The 18,031-nt window shown below is 34.2% G+C and overlaps 1 protein-coding gene across 1 annotated transcript in view; it reads left to right on the forward strand.

The window, feature by feature from the left end:
• The window catches only part of LOC124633362, a 99,383-nt gene that overhangs the window by 23,746 nt on the left and 57,606 nt on the right, over nt 1-18,031 (forward strand). Inside the window, exon 2 of the mRNA XM_047168555.1 lies at nt 6,990-7,182. Within this exon, the coding sequence (XP_047024511.1) occupies nt 7,110-7,182 (73 nt within the window). The 5' untranslated portion in view covers nt 6,990-7,109. The remainder of the gene's footprint in view (nt 1-6,989; nt 7,183-18,031) is intronic.

Genomic DNA, 18,031 nt, shown 5'->3' on the forward strand with positions numbered 1-18,031 from the left:
CTAAAGTTGATTCCCTGTTTAAGTAGAAGGGAACGTGTACAGTGGTTAGAGAAAACGTGTTTGGCATAGTAAGTATCTTATCAATTAGAAAATACTGTTTATGATGAGATTATGTATTGTTAAACGCGTGTGGTAAGATTACTTGAGTTTCTATGTAGAATTAATATACCAGTTACCATGCTTGTATCAATCGATGATAAGGTTAAGCAACGCTTGGTGCGGTCGGTCTTTAGATGGGTGACTATCTTGTCATGGCGAGGAGGTCATATAAGCAGTTGCTCTATGTAAAACACTGGCAGTCAGGAGCGTGAGATTAGACCGGAAGCCGACCCCAACATAGTTAAATAAAGGCTAGGGTGAAGACTTACCATTACCGCCATTGTAAGAAGTAAATGATCGATTCGATTGACCGAAGTTTTTTTTAAGAGAAAGGTCATTGCACTGTCAGCTATTTAGGTACGTACGTTTTATCAGCATTTGATAAGTATAGCGAACGCAAAATCTACCTCTTATTTTTGTTAAGCTAATTAACAAGTAATAGACTGCTCAAAGACCTGGAAAATAAAGAAAATACAACGTTTCATGATTGCTTGTTACTGAAAAGCTTGTCATAACGTTAATAATTTTCTCAAAATGCTTTGGACTGCTGTTTCAGTAATACCTGGGTACTTCTCTTCAAAGAAAACCAGGCTTAGTGCCAGTCTGAATAAGCATTTATATTAAAATTAATAGTTACACACAGATTTTATTTTCTAGGAAAATGAGCTTTAGGAATCTCTGCTGTTAAAAATTAACAGGAGCATTGCTTTGTTTAGTTTCGAGAAATACATCTGTTTTTTGATCGACTTCAAAAAAAGGAGGTTCTTAGTTTGACCTGTAGGTATGTATGTCTGTATTTGTAGTAGAATTAAGTTATTACTATTTTTAAAATAAAAAAAAAAACTTAATCACCTCTACCGATCAACAAAAAAATTATGATTGGATTTGTGTACGAGCAAACGTTGGTTTAAAGCCCTTTACAAACCATATTTAAAATGTATTTTCTCTAATCTAACTTCAGCAGATAAAATTTAAAATGCACCCCACATTAACAGTACTAATTTAACGTGTAGCAGTTTTATTTTCATGGGATTAAATACTTTAAGGATAAGGGTGCATAAATAACGAAGAGTACCGAAGCACTTTGGAAACTCAAATGAGGACGAGTGGGAAGTAATTCAATATGTATATCATTAATTGAGAATACGGTGTACCTTTGGAACCATATAGAACGTGATTATTTGAGGTACTCCAAAATAACTTTTAAATAGTATTTACCTACTTATAGTATGTACCTACACACCCTACACATACTATAAGTAAGTAAATACTATTTTGTACATTCATAAGGCAACATTTTCTTAAAATAATGTAAACCGAAAAATTATTCTCATTGTGATTAATTTATGAAAACTTATCACATTGAGAATAATTATCATGAAATTGCTAAAATAATAATAATATATAATGCATGATCACATGAAAATATATGAGCATGTTTTTATAGTAGAATAAATAGCTTTTTATTTTAAAAAACGAATTAAATCGCCGTTCTATATATTTAATCATATTCTGCTTATTAACTTGAAATATTTTCAAAGAAATTGATTTATGAACTCTATATAATCATGCTACTCAAATTAATGTTGTATAGTTTCAAAATGAGCTATTTACTTTTCTGTAAATAAAGCGGAAACATTTGGTTGTAGGTACGTTTCTACCCTAAAAGCTCCGAAACTACTGAACTCATTTGAAAAATTATTTCACCGTTGGAACGCTACACTCTTCCCGAGTAACATAAGCTACGTTTTATCTCGATACGGACCCTGAAGCCGCGGTTAAACGGTTAGTTGTAAGTAAAAGGATAAACTTTAGCCCGAGCACCAAAATATTCACGTAACAAACGAAACTACTAACAGACAGAATAAAATTACCATAAAAGAATTCCAGGTCTGTTTAAACTAGGCCAGGTCCATTAAAGACTACAACTTTCTGAAAACATCTGTGAAGTTAACTGCCTGAAACCGAATTGTTCTTTTAATACTCTGTAGGAATGTCCTCTTTTGTTCTCGAAGTAAACCAGATACAATATGTACAGATACACATATACAGATACACATATACAGATACACACATACAGATACAAAATTGGGATCAAGTAAGGTATTCCGCAAAGTTTGTTTTGAATTTTGCTAGGAAATTGTATTTCGTGGAAAATAGTATTGCTTGCTTATATTGCATAATGCTACCTGAGAAATTTTACGTTAGAAGACGGTTCGTATTATATAGTTATCCATCAAAGATGTTACATACATAGTTTTTAGATTCAAAAACACTAAAGCTGAAAGGGATTTTAATTATGGTATGATTTGTCTATATTAATCACGTAGAAGTTAGCTTAAAAAAACGAAAACAACTTCAGTAGTATTTTTGGGTATTATTTTTTGACAAAGTTTGCCGAAGTTTAAACTGTTTCTTTATTAGAACTTAAAAGTTATGATCTTTGCACCAACACAGTTCCCTTTATTTCTCTCTGGAAGTATATACATAAGTTCAGTGTTAACTCCTCAAATGTAAACGTTATTTCCATAAATCTTACTCCATTTTATTGGCAATGTTTTAGCTACCGTTTATCTAGTTTCTAGCAAGAGTATTTGTGCAACAGTGACTGTATTGTGATCGGTATCTCTTGGAAATCTCCGCTCCTGCCTACAGCTGCCAAGAGTTGTGTTTCTGTTAGCGAAGAATTGTACGGACATTGTGGTTTGGGTAGACTGCAGCTGTGGTTTGGTTTATTTTAAGGGACCCTATTTCTAAGATTTCTGTCCGCCTGTCAGCAGGCTGTATCTTGTGAACCGTATTAGTTAGACCGTTAAAATTTTCAAATAACTGTGTACATATTATCGTTCACTATTACAACTCTGTTAACTCTAAATCTGTTATTTTTTGTTAGTTGATCATTTGATTTACTTATACCAATATTTGATTATTTGGAATAGTAGTCTGAAATCACAAACCCGCAGTGAGCAAGCGTGGTGATTAATGTTCAATCCTTCTCCGTGTGAGAGGAGGCCTGAGCCCAGCAGTGGGACGATAAAAATGTTGTAACAGTGGAAAAGTATAACAAATCTTCTTCCGTTTTGTTAAGTAAAATAATTTATTTTATCATCCAAATAAAACACTATCTTTATATTTGATTTTCAACAACATAACGAAGTGTAAACAAGCAAGATTTACTGTCAACTAAAGTAATATATAATGTATTATTTGAAACGGTGCCAAAATAGGACGCTGTGATAATTGTGATAGATTACTCAAGTTATAGTGTGTAATGAGTTCTTACTTTCCTTAAATATGGATCAAGAACGGAATTTGAAACTGCGACACGTAAATTACACAAATCATCTTCATCATATCAGCAAATTGCCGTTGACTGCTAAACGTAGACCTCTCCGTAATTAAAAATATTAATAACCCTTTTTTACATAAATATAGAATAATGAGTATTTGCATAAGTAAATGTACATAAGTTTGAGGAAAACAAATTATATTTAGAAGGCTTTTGGAATTATATTTTTGCAATTCGTAATAAACATTTATTATGTTGTTTTATTTGAACGGAGGTCAATGCAACGATTCACAACTTTTAAAACTGTAGAAGCAATAAAACGTTCTGGGGGTTAGTATAAATAATTTATATGTAATTAAGGCGCATTTATCGCATTGGGGTAACCTGTAATGGTAAATGTATGTAGATGAATAAATAAATAAATAAAAACCAAAATTGCTACAAACCCAAGATTTAAACATTTCTACTCGTACTTTGCTGAATCTAAAACGTAGGTATAGAAGAATTACATGTATAGTTCAACAGAGACATCCTAGAAGATAAGTATAAAAATATTATTTCAAAACGGATAGAACTGTTTTTAACTTCTCCTCAGACTGATGGCGATTTGATATTAGATTGGACAAGGAAAATAGTAGGATTTACTGTTTCAAGGAACTGGTGATATCATATTCGCGTTTATTTTCCGCGAGGGGGCAACGCTACGATGTTTTTCTGAAAGATTTATCTTGCCTAACGAGTCACAAGTATTTGAATGAATAATTTAGTTTTGGAAGACCTTGCGCAAAAAATGACCGTTATAATGACTTTGATATTTCTGAAGATAAATTACTATTGGCTTATAAACAACAGAGCTGTCACAGTGGCGGATTTTTGTCCTGAATAGCAAAACTAATAATGTTTATAGGAAACTTAGAGTGGAAAAAAAACAATCAGGGGCTCGATTCTCCTAATTTTACTTAAGCGACATACGATTCACATTCGACTGAGATCCAATAACGATTCAATTACGATTGGTGGCATTCCGCTATTTTTTCTTTGAAATAAACGTTTTTATCCTTTTCTGTCATTTGCAACGAATCATTTTGTCTGCAAATGATTTACGATTGCAATATGATTGTAGAGCAAACTACCGTATAGACCAAAATCACCAAAATGGCATACCAATCGCAAACCAATCGAATGTCGTTGGAATACGATTGGTCTTATATTAGTAGCAGAATGCCCGATATGGTTAAAACTGCTATTGCGATTCCATTTTGACATTATTAACTTAGGAGCTTTTATTAATCGGGTCCCAGTTTTGAAAGTAGTATTTTTACCACTAGTTGTTAATTATTTGCTGAAAACCCGCGTGGAAAATCCGTCTGTGTGAGAATTCTGTGAAAATCATGACCATGCTACAAAACAAGGTTACTCTGTAGTTGTCTTGGGGAAAGTATCTGCAAAGAGTAACTCGCAGAATTAGCAAGCAGTGGTTCCAATTAACCAGTCATAATATGGACTCGTGTATGCACCAAAGAACGAAGTTTTAACTAATAAACGAGTCTTTCATTCGAGAGCAAACCTAGGTTAGCATAAACCTTAGCAGTTTCAATGAAAGATGTATAAAGTTAATTTTAGTAGTCTTCACAGATTATCAACTTTGATCTCTAGTAACTATTTTTTAATATGTGTTTGTAGGAAAATATAAAAGACGTAATAGAAAAATCGAATGTACCAATTTTTTACTAAAACCGAATTATCATGAGAAAAACATATTTATAGTACCTAGTATTGTCATTTGTATGCTCTCCAGAGAAAAACCAGACCACCAGCTACTTTGAAGACCAAAACAACTCTAAACCACAGAACTTAATGAATCTCAGATTTATGCAACTGCTCTTAATTTTATAAAACAATTAACCGTAGTTGCGTGGCCCATTAACATGAGATTTACATAGTGAAGCAGTCTTTAAGCATTTATGAGGAATAACTTGGCCCCATTCCTCTATTCCGGGACCCAACATATCATTGCAGAACAGTTAACTTAATTTACATAGTGTTGACGCTTTTAAGTAAACTAGTAGTAATTTACGCGCAATTAACGCATAAATTGAGGTTTTACGTACCTAGTAGTTTATTGAGACTTTGTTCCAATTTGTTGGAGGAAGCAGTTTTGTGTTTGGGGTTTTCTGTTAAAGTATTAAGTGGGTAAGCTTAAATGTTAAGTTTTACAAGTTCGGTTTTTTTATCGTGAATTTATATGGCTGTCAATTGAAATGCTATGGTAGACTACTTAATTGGTTTATCACACATCGATAAAAGAGGAAAATTCGTTCAGTAGAAAATAGAGTAGTAGTAGGGTAGTAGAAATAGAGTAGTAGTAGGGTAATAGGAGAAAAATAATAAGATTTGCACAGTGCAATCTATGCATCTCAATTTGTACAAGCGATTTCGGTCCACTCCCATGTCCGTTTCTATATTCGATCTCTTTGTCTTAATTATGTTTCACTTAAAATATCCAAGATACCTACAATGCATTCGTTATAAAGAAGCTCATCAAGGGACCAACACCTATACATACCTACTTCTTCCGTTGTCGCTTAGAGAGAGGAATGTGTGTCGCCGTAATTACTGGCTCATGACACATTTCAGCTTTGTCTCTTGGGGTGTTCAACGCATCTGCAATGCTTCAGTATTGTACGTGTGTGCGTTAGATAGTGTCTATGTGTGAGTGTGAGTGACGTACTTGGAGAGATAACGTAAAGAAAAGTGGAAAGAGTGATGAAGCTTCTTATTAAAACTTAATTTGAATTCTTAGAGAGATTTCGTTTTTAACCAACTGAAAAAACAGGTTCTCAGTTTGACGTGTATTTATTTATGTATTTTGTGAGCGATTATCTCACGTTTGGCTCAACTGGTTTTGATGCGGTTTGATGCCGTTTGACAGCATAACTGTATTTGTACAACTTAGAAGAAGGTTTTAAAGTATGTTAATGAAGATATTTTTTTTTTTGTAACAAGTTTTTACTTACGACTTAAAATAAACGTCCGGAAAATATATTATATTCTACATTCCATATTTACACTGTTTCCTTCGAGTTGTCTGCTTGAGAAAATATTTCATTCCCAAGTATAAAACAGCCAGAAATAGACTTACTTCAGTTGGCTCCTATTTGCCACCTAAGTATAAAACGGCTGAAAATAGATCTCATATTTTTTGGCGCGAATAAATACTTATAGACTGAATCATACACTTACAAGTTAAGAAATACTAGTAAAAATAAAAAAAAAATAGCTAAGCTGTTCCCTGCGGTTTCGCCTGCATTTTGAGGGAATCATTTCCTCCTGTATTATTTAAAGGAAAACATAGAATTTTATTTACACCTTTCATAGATAGAGTACATCAGTAAAAGTTAACCAAAGGACAATTTTCTTAACTTTCCTTCTGTTTTTAAGGAAAACTCACTCAGTTAATTAAGTGCCTACATAATATATTTCAAACACTGAAATCTTATTTTCAAATCGGACAATCCTGAGATTGAGGCATTCACGTAAATAAATATGTATACTCTTCAGCTTTCCAAAATAATTAAAGAACAATTTTTCTTTGTTACAGATCCTGCCTAACTCCGCATGAGACTTCAAAAGGAGACTTCTGAAGACAGTGCAATAATGGCTTTCAGAACCAAATTACTTACTAACATTTCTTGTTTACGAAACTGACAGTGTAATAAAAATGGCGAGAAGAACAGGTCTTCTGGTAGTGTTGTGGGTGGCGATCTTCCCCCTGTACCGAGCTGATAACTTGGGTAAGTTTTTTGAAGTTTTCTTAAGCTATGTGTGACGTACTTATGTGAACTGTGAAACTTGATGAACCTTGCGGTGTCGGCGTACTTTAAAGAGTATGCACTAGTTAATCCACTTACTTGTTTTAAGTATAGGTGACGTTGTCAATATTTTTTGAAAAATTACAATTTAATAATTAGGTAGTAAGATGTAAGCCACAAAAATAAAACAGATTTTTTCGAAAATTATCTTTATAAAAATTATATGTAAGTATATTATACTTTTTTGTAAAATATTCAACACATTTTTGAAGTCAACGTAATTTATAGAACTAACATTTTAAGTAGAACGTGATATTAGTTTACTGCTGAATTAATGAAGCCTTTGAAAACGTTTGCAAATTTAAATATTTTTCATAATTTTCAGCTACAAATTATGTACAATATTATTTTAGAACATGTTTAAACTGAACAAATTTTAATAAAAAATGCTTAAAAACATATTTAGCTTTTTTATGATTTTATTACATTAAATAATTTCGTTATCCTTTCATTAGGTTCAGTTAGCAAATATACCCTTTGATGAGAACAAACACTTATCTATGCTTTTAAAGGCGATCTTTTTAGAAAAAAAAAAGTTTTAATTACTTAATAAACCCATCTGTCACGTATTTAATTAAATACAGCCTCGGAATATTGATGATGAAATCTTGTTTTAGGAGCCTAAAATATAATTTTTCTCTATAACAGTTTTTTGTAATGTTGATTTAGGATCGATCAAAACCTTCAGGGTTTTATTTGAGAATTAATTTTAAAGCCGTAGGAAAACGTTTGCAAATAATACGGATTCTGTTTTTATTTAATCTCTTTTGATGAGGATTTAAGTTTAGGAATATTTTATTACTTCGTTGGAATATATCTTTATTTAACGTTAATACATTATCCATCCTCCGAGCCTTTTTGCCCAACTATGTTGGGGTCGGCTTCCAGTCTAACCGTTAACGTTACCGTCGTATTTAACGTTAATAAATTACTTAACTGTAATAATATTGATCTATAAATAACATGCTTGGTCCATATTAATATTCTTTATTGCGTCCCATAGAGTACTTTCTAATTATATCTTGAAAACCAATGACCGTATTTCGGAGGGCACGATAAACTGTAGATCCCGGCCGTCATTTGAACATCTTTGGCAGTCGTTACAGGTAGCTAGAAGCCAGTAAAGACAACCAGTCTTGCCTAGGGGAATTGGGTTTGCTTTAATAACTGGATTGATGAGGTCAGATAGGCAGTGACTCCTTGTAAAATACTGGTACTTAGTTGCATCCAAATATAGTTGGAAAAAGGCTATGCAGATAAAACTAGAACAGAAAATGACATTTCAGGAAACTGTGTGTATTATACAGCAAAAATATTTCCAATAATTTTTGCCTGCAATGTAGTGAGCTTCATGATTTTATATGCGGTTGGATTGGGCCTCTATTGTTTGCCGTCAGTTTCAAATCCAGATGAATACGGTCGTTAGTTACGTCTATATCCACGGAGTACGGAAATATGAGCGGAAATGCCATAAGGTAAAGTGCCTTCTTCTGGGTCAAATAGGTGGTGTGTGGGCAGTGGGCATGACCAAAATAATCAGTTACGAGTGAACTAACGAGGCGCTAAGGTTCTTTGAGACGATTTTTAGTATTGCAAAAATTATAGGGTCTAACTAAAAAATGCGTATAAGGGAGAAGGAAGTAACGTTTCTCGTCCCCCACACACCCGCATTCAGGCGCTCTAATTTCTTAGAAGTTCTGTTATGGCACCTCCGTTAGTCATTTTGTTCTCCAGGTCTACGTATGTCATAGATAGAACCTATAAGGGACGGATGATGGTTTGAATCTCGGACTTTATACACATATGTAAGGTCTGTAATGCCCCCTATCTACCTATGTATTTAATTTGGCATTGAATTACTTAAAACGAAGTGTTAAAATAAGTAGCCCTTTTAATGTGGTTTATTTTATTATTTTAATTTTATCTTTAATAATTTTTGTAATTTTATTTTACGAGGCTTGAGCGATGTCGAAGCTCTCAAAATTAAGCGCAGATCCAAGTCGCTGTGGCCGAAATCGGCCAGGAGGATCAATATATTGTATCGGTGTCACAAAGAGTAAATAAATAGCATACTGAAATGAAAGGAAAACTTATTTCTCTGAAGGATTTAATGAAATCTCCTGTGAAAATTCACAGTATTCATATGTACATTAACTTTACATATTAAACAACTTTTTCCTAGAAATGGATAATTTGTTTGAGATTGCGTGTTATATACACACTTATTTGGTAATTTAAAAGATATTTTATGGTACAAAATATTTTCTTTTTACAAGTTTTTATTTAAATTTCCATCAAAGGCTTTGTATATTTTCTTGTACTTTAGTTGTTATCTTTTCTCACTTAGGTTTTTAGTCAAAGGTAAACTTATGCCTAAGGCATGTCTTTAATATTACCTATATGTGTATTTCTAAGATCAAAATCTTTTTAAAAGACTTTGCTTTTTGTTTGATATATTTTGAACATGAAGTGAACTATTACTATCTGTTATGCACGGATTCACACTACAGAACTGTTTCCCATATTATGATAAAATATAAAGCATGAAATTTTTGCAATAATATATGGTTTTCTACTGAAAAAAAGTATTTCAAAATACGTGCAGGAATTTCCTAGTAAGCCTCCTAGAACCTCACCATTTTGCTTTCCCTCCTTACAATATTCATAAAGATTTACCTGGTCTAAGCTGATGATTATGTAAGTAACATTAGCTAGCATCAAACCAACCGAACACAACCACAGCAATTCAATAATGTTTTCGAAGCAAAATCTATGCCTATATTTTCGACCTGAACTGCCCAATAACCATTTGCATTGCAGCCGCTATCAAGGAGGTCATAAGTTAAATTTGTGGGTCAGCCAAAATGTTCATTGAAATCGCTTTGCAGGATTTTAGATGCAGTGGCAGCTTATTCACTTATTATGTAAAGTTAATGGGTAGCTTCGGAATAACGATGTAGATATGTACTTGGAAAACAGACCTGGTATTGACCTGGTTATTTGTAAAGGAATATACACGGTAGTTCTACAGAATTCTGTTTTAGTGAATACCTAACCTTTAGGATTGTATGCTGATATTCGTTTGAACTATTCCAAACAGTGCGTTGAAGTTTCATCTAAAACTGATATATGAACTTCAAATGGAATATTCATGGAAATATACTATGTGATATATATTATTATGTAACGTTACATTCAAAACTTTTTCAATAAGTAGGCTACATAATACTATGATTCCTGTTAACATGTAATAAATAATGTTCTATTTTGGTTGTTTGTGTAAAAGGTATATATTATGAGGCTCTGTATAAAACTAGTTCCTACCTATAGTGATATGCCTACGTATTTCATCATCATCAGCCTATAGCAGTCCACTGCTGGACATAGGCCTCTCCAAGTGCACGCCACTGAGATCGATTTTCGGCTGCTCGCATCCAGCTCCTGCCAGCCGTCTTGCGCAAGTCATCACTCCACCGTGCCTGAGGACGTCCTACACTACGTTTGCCGAGGCGTGGTCTCCACTCTAGAACTCGTTTACCCCAACGGTTATCGGTTCTTCGGCTAATATGGCCAGCCCACTGCCACTTCAGCTTGCTGTTTCGGTGGGCTATGTCGATGACTTTGGTTCTCTGACGGATTACCTCATTTCTGATGCGATCCCTCAGAGAAATGCAAATTTAACAAACATTATAGTATGATGACGGAAGACGCTGGATGCAGGTCGCCTCCAACAGGTATCTGTGGAGATCTACGGGGGAGGCCTATGTTCAGCAGTGGACGTCCTATGGCTGAGATGATGATGATAGTATGATATAAGTCTACAGCGTGTGGCAATTCAAAAGCTTAATCTCTTTATAATATTAGAAAGATTAAGATAAAATTTTCTCTAAAAGAGAGTAGAGAATACTCATTTGATTTCAACGTGACCGGTTTTTATGTCACAAAATGATGAGCCAAGGGAGGTTGAGAATGTAAGCGACGCCACGCACAAAAGCTAGTCTAATATAAGGGAGCGATTTCAATCAAAAGCTAAACAATAAAAGCTGAACCCTTTCATCCTACTCAGAGAATATTATAAATTCTTGCTCCTACTAAAAGTTGAAGCGCTCCACGTCCGATTAAAATTTAAAGGTTGCAGAAAATTACGTTTTACATCCTCAGGCCCTTTTTAAGTAGTACGTTATTAAACATGGATAACGCCTGTCAGAATAATGAAGAACATGATAAAGCCTTTTATTGTGTACAAGATAATCACGTGACAAAAGTATTAGCCCTACTCATGTGTGTTCTTGTTGGGGATTGGAAGCTAAGTGTCAAAATGCCGAGGTCCGTGGAAATCTTGTTCGTGACATAGATAAGATAATCCCACTTCAGTACCTTTGGAAACCGAGTGCCGTGGTGAATGGTGTATGGTAGTGCAAATATGAATTGGTTCCGTAAGACGCGCTTGATAGAAGGTCGTTCGTATGAATATTTTGCTTCAGTGACATGTTTGGTGGTAAAAATAGACTGAAGGCTTTTTATAGAACAAAATACGTCATGATGCTACTCAGGTTGACGTCATGGGAAAATATTGTTATTTTATTAACCCCCGACGCAAAAACGACGGGGTGTTATAAGTTTGACGTGTCTGTGTGTGTGTGTGTGTGTGTATGTGGCATCGTAGCTCCCAAACGAATGATCCGATTGTAATGCGGTTTTTTTTTGTTTGAAAGGAATGTCATTCGGGAGTGTTCTTAGCTATGTTTGGTGGAAATCGGTTCAGGTCTTCAAGGTCATCAGCTCGTTTGTTAGGTGTGATAGGAATGTTACACGCTCAGTTTACTTGCAAGCATATGTGGGATCTGAAATTTGAAATACTAATGTCTTCTGGAACCACTGAGCTGGTCTGCTGTTAGGACACGAAGATAGGAGACGTAACCCTGAACTGCCGTTTAGTAAACCCATCGAGTTTGGGCTCGTTGAATTTGTCTTGACGAGTTCTCTTCATGTTTCTGATTGACGAGAACCTGATGCTGGAAATGGGATGTGGCGGATGAAACCCTGGAATGCCGGAATGAAACGGATAAACCGATTTATATTTTTTCTGAAAATCTAGAATGACCAAAGGTTAATCTTTGTTGTTTCTCAATCTGTGCATTCTCCCAGAGCTGGTTTGTCATGAGGACTGTTAAACGGCTTCTTTTGGCCGAGATCGAATATAGCGACCCCATCTTAAAATAAAAGAAATTAAATGAAAGAAGGAAAAATTAAGGAGCTCCTTCAAAAAGCATGAAATAAAATTAAATTATAAATTTAAAAAACCCCCGACCCAAAAAAAAAACGCAATTATTGTGACAAAAGGTTAAAAACGCTAAACCCTATAAAAAGCAAAAAATAACTTTTAACACTACGTAAGTACCAACTAAAGCATGTCAGACTAAACTAAATTTTGACGTGCAAAAATAAGTGACGGTTTAATTTTTTATAAAATCAAAAATTGTACTTAATTTTTAAGACTCAAATTACACACAATTAAAAATTGTATTAAAAATTGAAGTTAGTGACGAAAACGAATCGCTGCAAAACCGACTCCACGTAGTCTTGTCTGCCCTACCCCTAGAGTGCAATTCAAAACCGCGTAGGCGCGGAGGGGCGAGGCGGCCTGCGAGCTGAGGCGCAGGTAGTTTCAGCGCTCGCCGCCGCGGCTGAGGCTGGCCGGCTCTGCCGGCCAGCAAGCCGAAGCTGCGGTGGTGAGCGTGAAAACCATCTGCGACGATAAGCTCGCATGGGACCGCCGGAGCCCCGCAGCGCCGGAGCCGTGACAGAAGTTATGCTTGCTGCATGTTGCATGCTTACTTCCATGCTGGGTCAATTAATATGGGATGTGTTATATTTTAAACAAAAAACTCAGTAGGTACGAGTTAAAAAATTAGAAGGTAAATAAATATTTTTATGATGTCATTTACTAGTATTTAAGAAGTTTACTGTTAGAATGCATGCTACAAATTTAGATGCAAAAAAATAACCATCATGCTGAGTTGTATTTAGAGTGGAAGATAACTCGTGGCTAAGATAGTATTATTTAGATGCTCGACGCTTTATTAATTGTGGCTGACTTAGTAATTTAGAAGGCAACATACATTTTTGTGGGCGAATAATGATATTAAAAAGAAGCCTATTTAATTAGCACCCCTTTTATTTTATTTTTAAATATTAGTTTGTATTTGAAGACAAAATACCTAACTGTATTTTTATAAGAGTTATTTTTATATAAATTTAATACTTGAAGAATTTTTGAAGAGCATTTATTTTATTTAACTGACACCTCTATTTCATTCCTAACTCTACGGGAACTCCATGGGAACAGAACGGCTGGTCGTGATTGGTCGATCTTACAAAAAGACTGACCAATCAGAGAGAGCTTTCGGACAGTTGACAATTTGACAATTTCTCATCGATAGATTATAATATAGCGAAAAATAATGCGTTAAATTGCAATCAGATGTTACGGTTCACAATAATTCGACAGTTTACAATCTCTCGAGATAGATTGTAATCTAACGATGTTTGTAATCTTACGGTAACATATACATGACAATTAGAAAGAAATACTACCGAATTAAATTAAAAATGGCCACATACTGAAAAAAAAAAATATTTTCTTTTACTACCACAGAATAGGTTTCACACAAACCACGCAATAGGTTTTTGTCACCCGTATGACAACACGAGTGGTAAATCCGCTGGTGTGCACTGCTCGAAAGTAACTAAAATTGTCGTAGCTACCAACTAACTATACCAGAATATATGTACATTCTGTATTAGGTACTAGTATAAATTAACTGATTCCCAGAGGCGTTTAATAATAAGGTGCTATGCCTGATAATTATAAATAGATTAGCTACAGATGGGTGCTATTAATATCTTCTAGAAACCTATTCTCAATATTCAGTAACATATGTTATATTCATCTGCGCATAATTAATATTCATTAAGACTAGAAATAGCTAAGTGGTTATGACACCTAACATGACTAAGTTAGAACATTTAACTTGAGCGTGCTTGAAGTTCATGTCTGTTGCAATAAAATCATACAGTATCAAGTGCATAAAACTCATAATCTCGTACATAATCATTATAAATTAAGGTACATAAGGATAGTTAATTCTATATTATTTCTTACTGTAATAACTGCCTTGTTAAACATCTAATTGATCGCTGATCCTACGTGCATGAAAGACAAAAATATTTTAAGCTCTTTAAATTCAAATCATTTTACTCTGCATACATCTTTAACAGTTCAAAATCATTATATTGTTCTCAAATAACATTAATTTTGAACTGTACATCATCAAGGAAATCTATAATCACAAACACACATACTAAAATGAAATTAGAGCGAGAAATTCGAATCATAATTTTCCGTATTCAAATTCGTGCCGAACCTAATTAAAAGCAATGATGACTATAAATTTAGAAACTGATTGGGTCCGATGCTAAACAGTGCGATATTTAATAGGCTTCGCAAAATATATTGCGTGCAACAGATATTAATTTTACCTTCCAGAAAGTTAATTAATTTTCTAAATATAATTTCATTATGGAAAAGCTGAGTTTGTTTTGATTTGGAATCATCATCATCCTCCGAGCCTTTTCCCAATCATGTTGGGGTCGGCTTCCAGTCTAACCGGATTCAGCTGAGTACCAGTGCTTTACAAGAAGCGACTGCCTATCTGACCTCCTCAACCCAGTTACCCGGGTAACCCGATACCCCTTGGTTAGACTGGTGTCAGACTTACTGGCTTCTGACTACCCGTAACGACTGCCAAGGATGTTCAATGACAGCCGGGACCTACAGTTTAACGTGCCATCCGAAACACAGTCCATGGTGTCTAAGATATACTTAGAAAGTACATACAAACTTAGAAAAGTTGCATTGGTACTTGCCTGACCTGGGATCGAACCCGCGCCCTCATACTTGAGAGGTTGGTCCTTTACCCACTTTGTTTTGATTTGGAATGAACTGCCTAATTGCCAAATGGAAGGTATATGTAATAAATGATGTGGATGGCTTCCAAATTGAGATATGAGACAATTAATTATTTTCCAGTTAATGATACTCATTATGGATGGTTCTTTTTCTATTGTTTTTGAAGTACTGCTATGGTTATGATCTAAAATAAATGAATAGATTATGACTGAAATATTTTGCTTACGTAGGTACATATTATGTATTATTCATACAAATTATTATAAGTAGAAGACATTAATTTGTGCTTTTGTGTAACAGTGAAATGTTCTTTCAAAGAACAGCCCTATATACCTATTCACTTTCTATGGCAGTTAATTTTTCTCAAAAATTATATTACTAGATTACATTTCTTAACCATTTCAGTAAAAAAATGGAAGAGGAACTTTAAATATTTTAAGCATTGGCAGACTGGAAGGCTAATCTGAAATTACGACGTTCATCTAAAATTCTCATTACATTACACTTAGCAAATTTTTCAATTTAGAAATTGTAATTACATTTTTGACTGTTGGAAACTCAACTTCATCTTGTGCCAATTACGGTTATGAGATGGAACGTTTTCGACTTTTTTAAGTACCACCACGAAAAGAGCTATACCAATCTATATAATTTAGGAACTGTTAACATCAATCTTAAATTCTATTTTTTTTTTAAGAAGATTTTTAACCCGTTACGTGCAGATAAAGTAATCTCAGAAGAAAACTAAACACAAGTAAAGATAGAAGAAGAAAACTTGACCGTGTCAATACCATCTTATTTATTTATGTGTTCCGGTTAAGTTTTCAACTTTCTCTCCCGTTGTTTGTAATGCGTTTGTCACCTTTCTTAGTTGCTCGTGTGTGTGACGGGAGCTTGTTCCGAGTTTTTCCGATTGAAAATCGAAGACGAACTTTTTTTTAAACATTATTATTTTTTTAACATATAGTTAAAAATTCATATTCGTATGTCTCTAATGCGAGTGTAACATGTCTACATTAAGAAAAGTGACATGTTTCGGGGTCAGGACCCTTTTGCAACGACCTTAGGATAATCTTGTTTTGTAGAAATGTAGCTCTTGTACGCATCTAATTAAATATTCATTTTAAGAACTATATATTTTAGACCTAGTTTTTTTGTTATCTACAGTAATCAACTATGTTGCCATAAACAATATCTTAAAAGTTTCCACCACCATTAATAATGAAACTATATACACATACACTAAATGTCACGTATGACCAACATTAATAATATTCCACAAAAACATGTCTGCGTTCATGACGTCACATTTTACGAGTACGATACTCGCAGTATAATCTAGTTGTACTGGGAAAAAAGACTACACTATACGGTGTTCGAGTTTTCCCGCGGTGAAGTCGACAGGGCTATCATACCAGCCATTATTTATATTTTATAGCCAGCCTTTATGCTCGCTTTGTAGGTACGTACGTACATATATGATAAAAAATAAATGGCCGAACGTTTACAGTGGGTATGAAGCAATTGTTTTAAGACTGCTGTGATTTAAGACGTCTTTATGAAGGTTCCATTTTCTAGATTTTCTTTTGTTCTTTTTAGGGTTTATTAGAATTTTGGAGTGGAAATGTCTATAGTGCTTAAGCTTTAATATGATTGGCGAATGACTTTGAATTGATGTCTAATTAAATGGTGTATTATGCACGTCATTATTCAAAAATGGAATTACGGAAACATCGACGATGCCATAAAATAAACAAAAAAATATAATTGAAATAACTGGCATGTTGTAAAACGCCAAACCGAGTTCAAAATTCAGAATAACATGGAATTGAATTGACATAATAATTTTGAAATGTTGCTGATTTTGCAGTGCCAGTCGAATTTCTGGCCATCACTGTTGCTAATGAGCTCTGCAATTGTTTTGTAGAACAAGAATCATGGTCGTTTGTTAGCCAGCACGAAAGCGGCCAATTAATGTGCATTCCAGTTTAGACGTTTTTGTTTTATTATTTAAGGGAATTTGTGTAGCCATAGATTATGTAAAGTTTAGACTCGACTGTTTTTTTCAGATATATGAATGTCAGAGAACTATACAAAAGTTTTGTTGAATAATATATGAAATTTTGTAGGACGCACTTTATATTATGTTTTACAACTACTAATGAATATACAAGCTAGAGCAACTAAACCAAAATTGCTGTCAAATAATTCACTATTATGTAAAACAAAGGCCAGCCAATAAATAACGTAAATGCATAATTAATTCGGTGAATGCATGCAGTTGCCCACAAAATAGGAGAGGTTTAAAATACGGCAGCTTCGTACAAGTTCCAAATGAAACGCGCTTTCGATTTAAACTTTATATAGGTACCGTTTCGTTCTGCCGTTTTGTGAAATGAAAAACGTTGTTGGTCGAACTCAAATGGTTTCGAAAACATGTTCGATAGTAGACCTCCTGGTTTCCGAATGTGGTCATATTGTAGTCTAGGTTAGCTTTTGTTTTTGACAGAGTCCAATAATGTAAGAAAATAAGCTAGAGACTGTACTTCTAGCTTTTGCTGCTACCAATAAATGAAACCTAGCTATATTTCAAAATAATGTACAAAGTGAAGTAATAAACAATTTAGTTAATAAGAAGATTATTTTCAAAACTACGGGAGTAGCAATTGCAAGCAACTAACGGCAGCTGGTAGGTAGCAACGGTATATGTAGGCAATTCGAGAGAAATGAATAGGAGCGACACCGATTCTAAAGCACACATTGGAACGATATGTTTCTTGTTTACAAGAACTTGGCTTT

This window comes from Helicoverpa zea, chromosome 9 (genome assembly GCF_022581195.2).
Source record: "Helicoverpa zea isolate HzStark_Cry1AcR chromosome 9, ilHelZeax1.1, whole genome shotgun sequence".
NCBI lineage: Eukaryota > Metazoa > Arthropoda > Insecta > Lepidoptera > Noctuidae > Helicoverpa > Helicoverpa zea.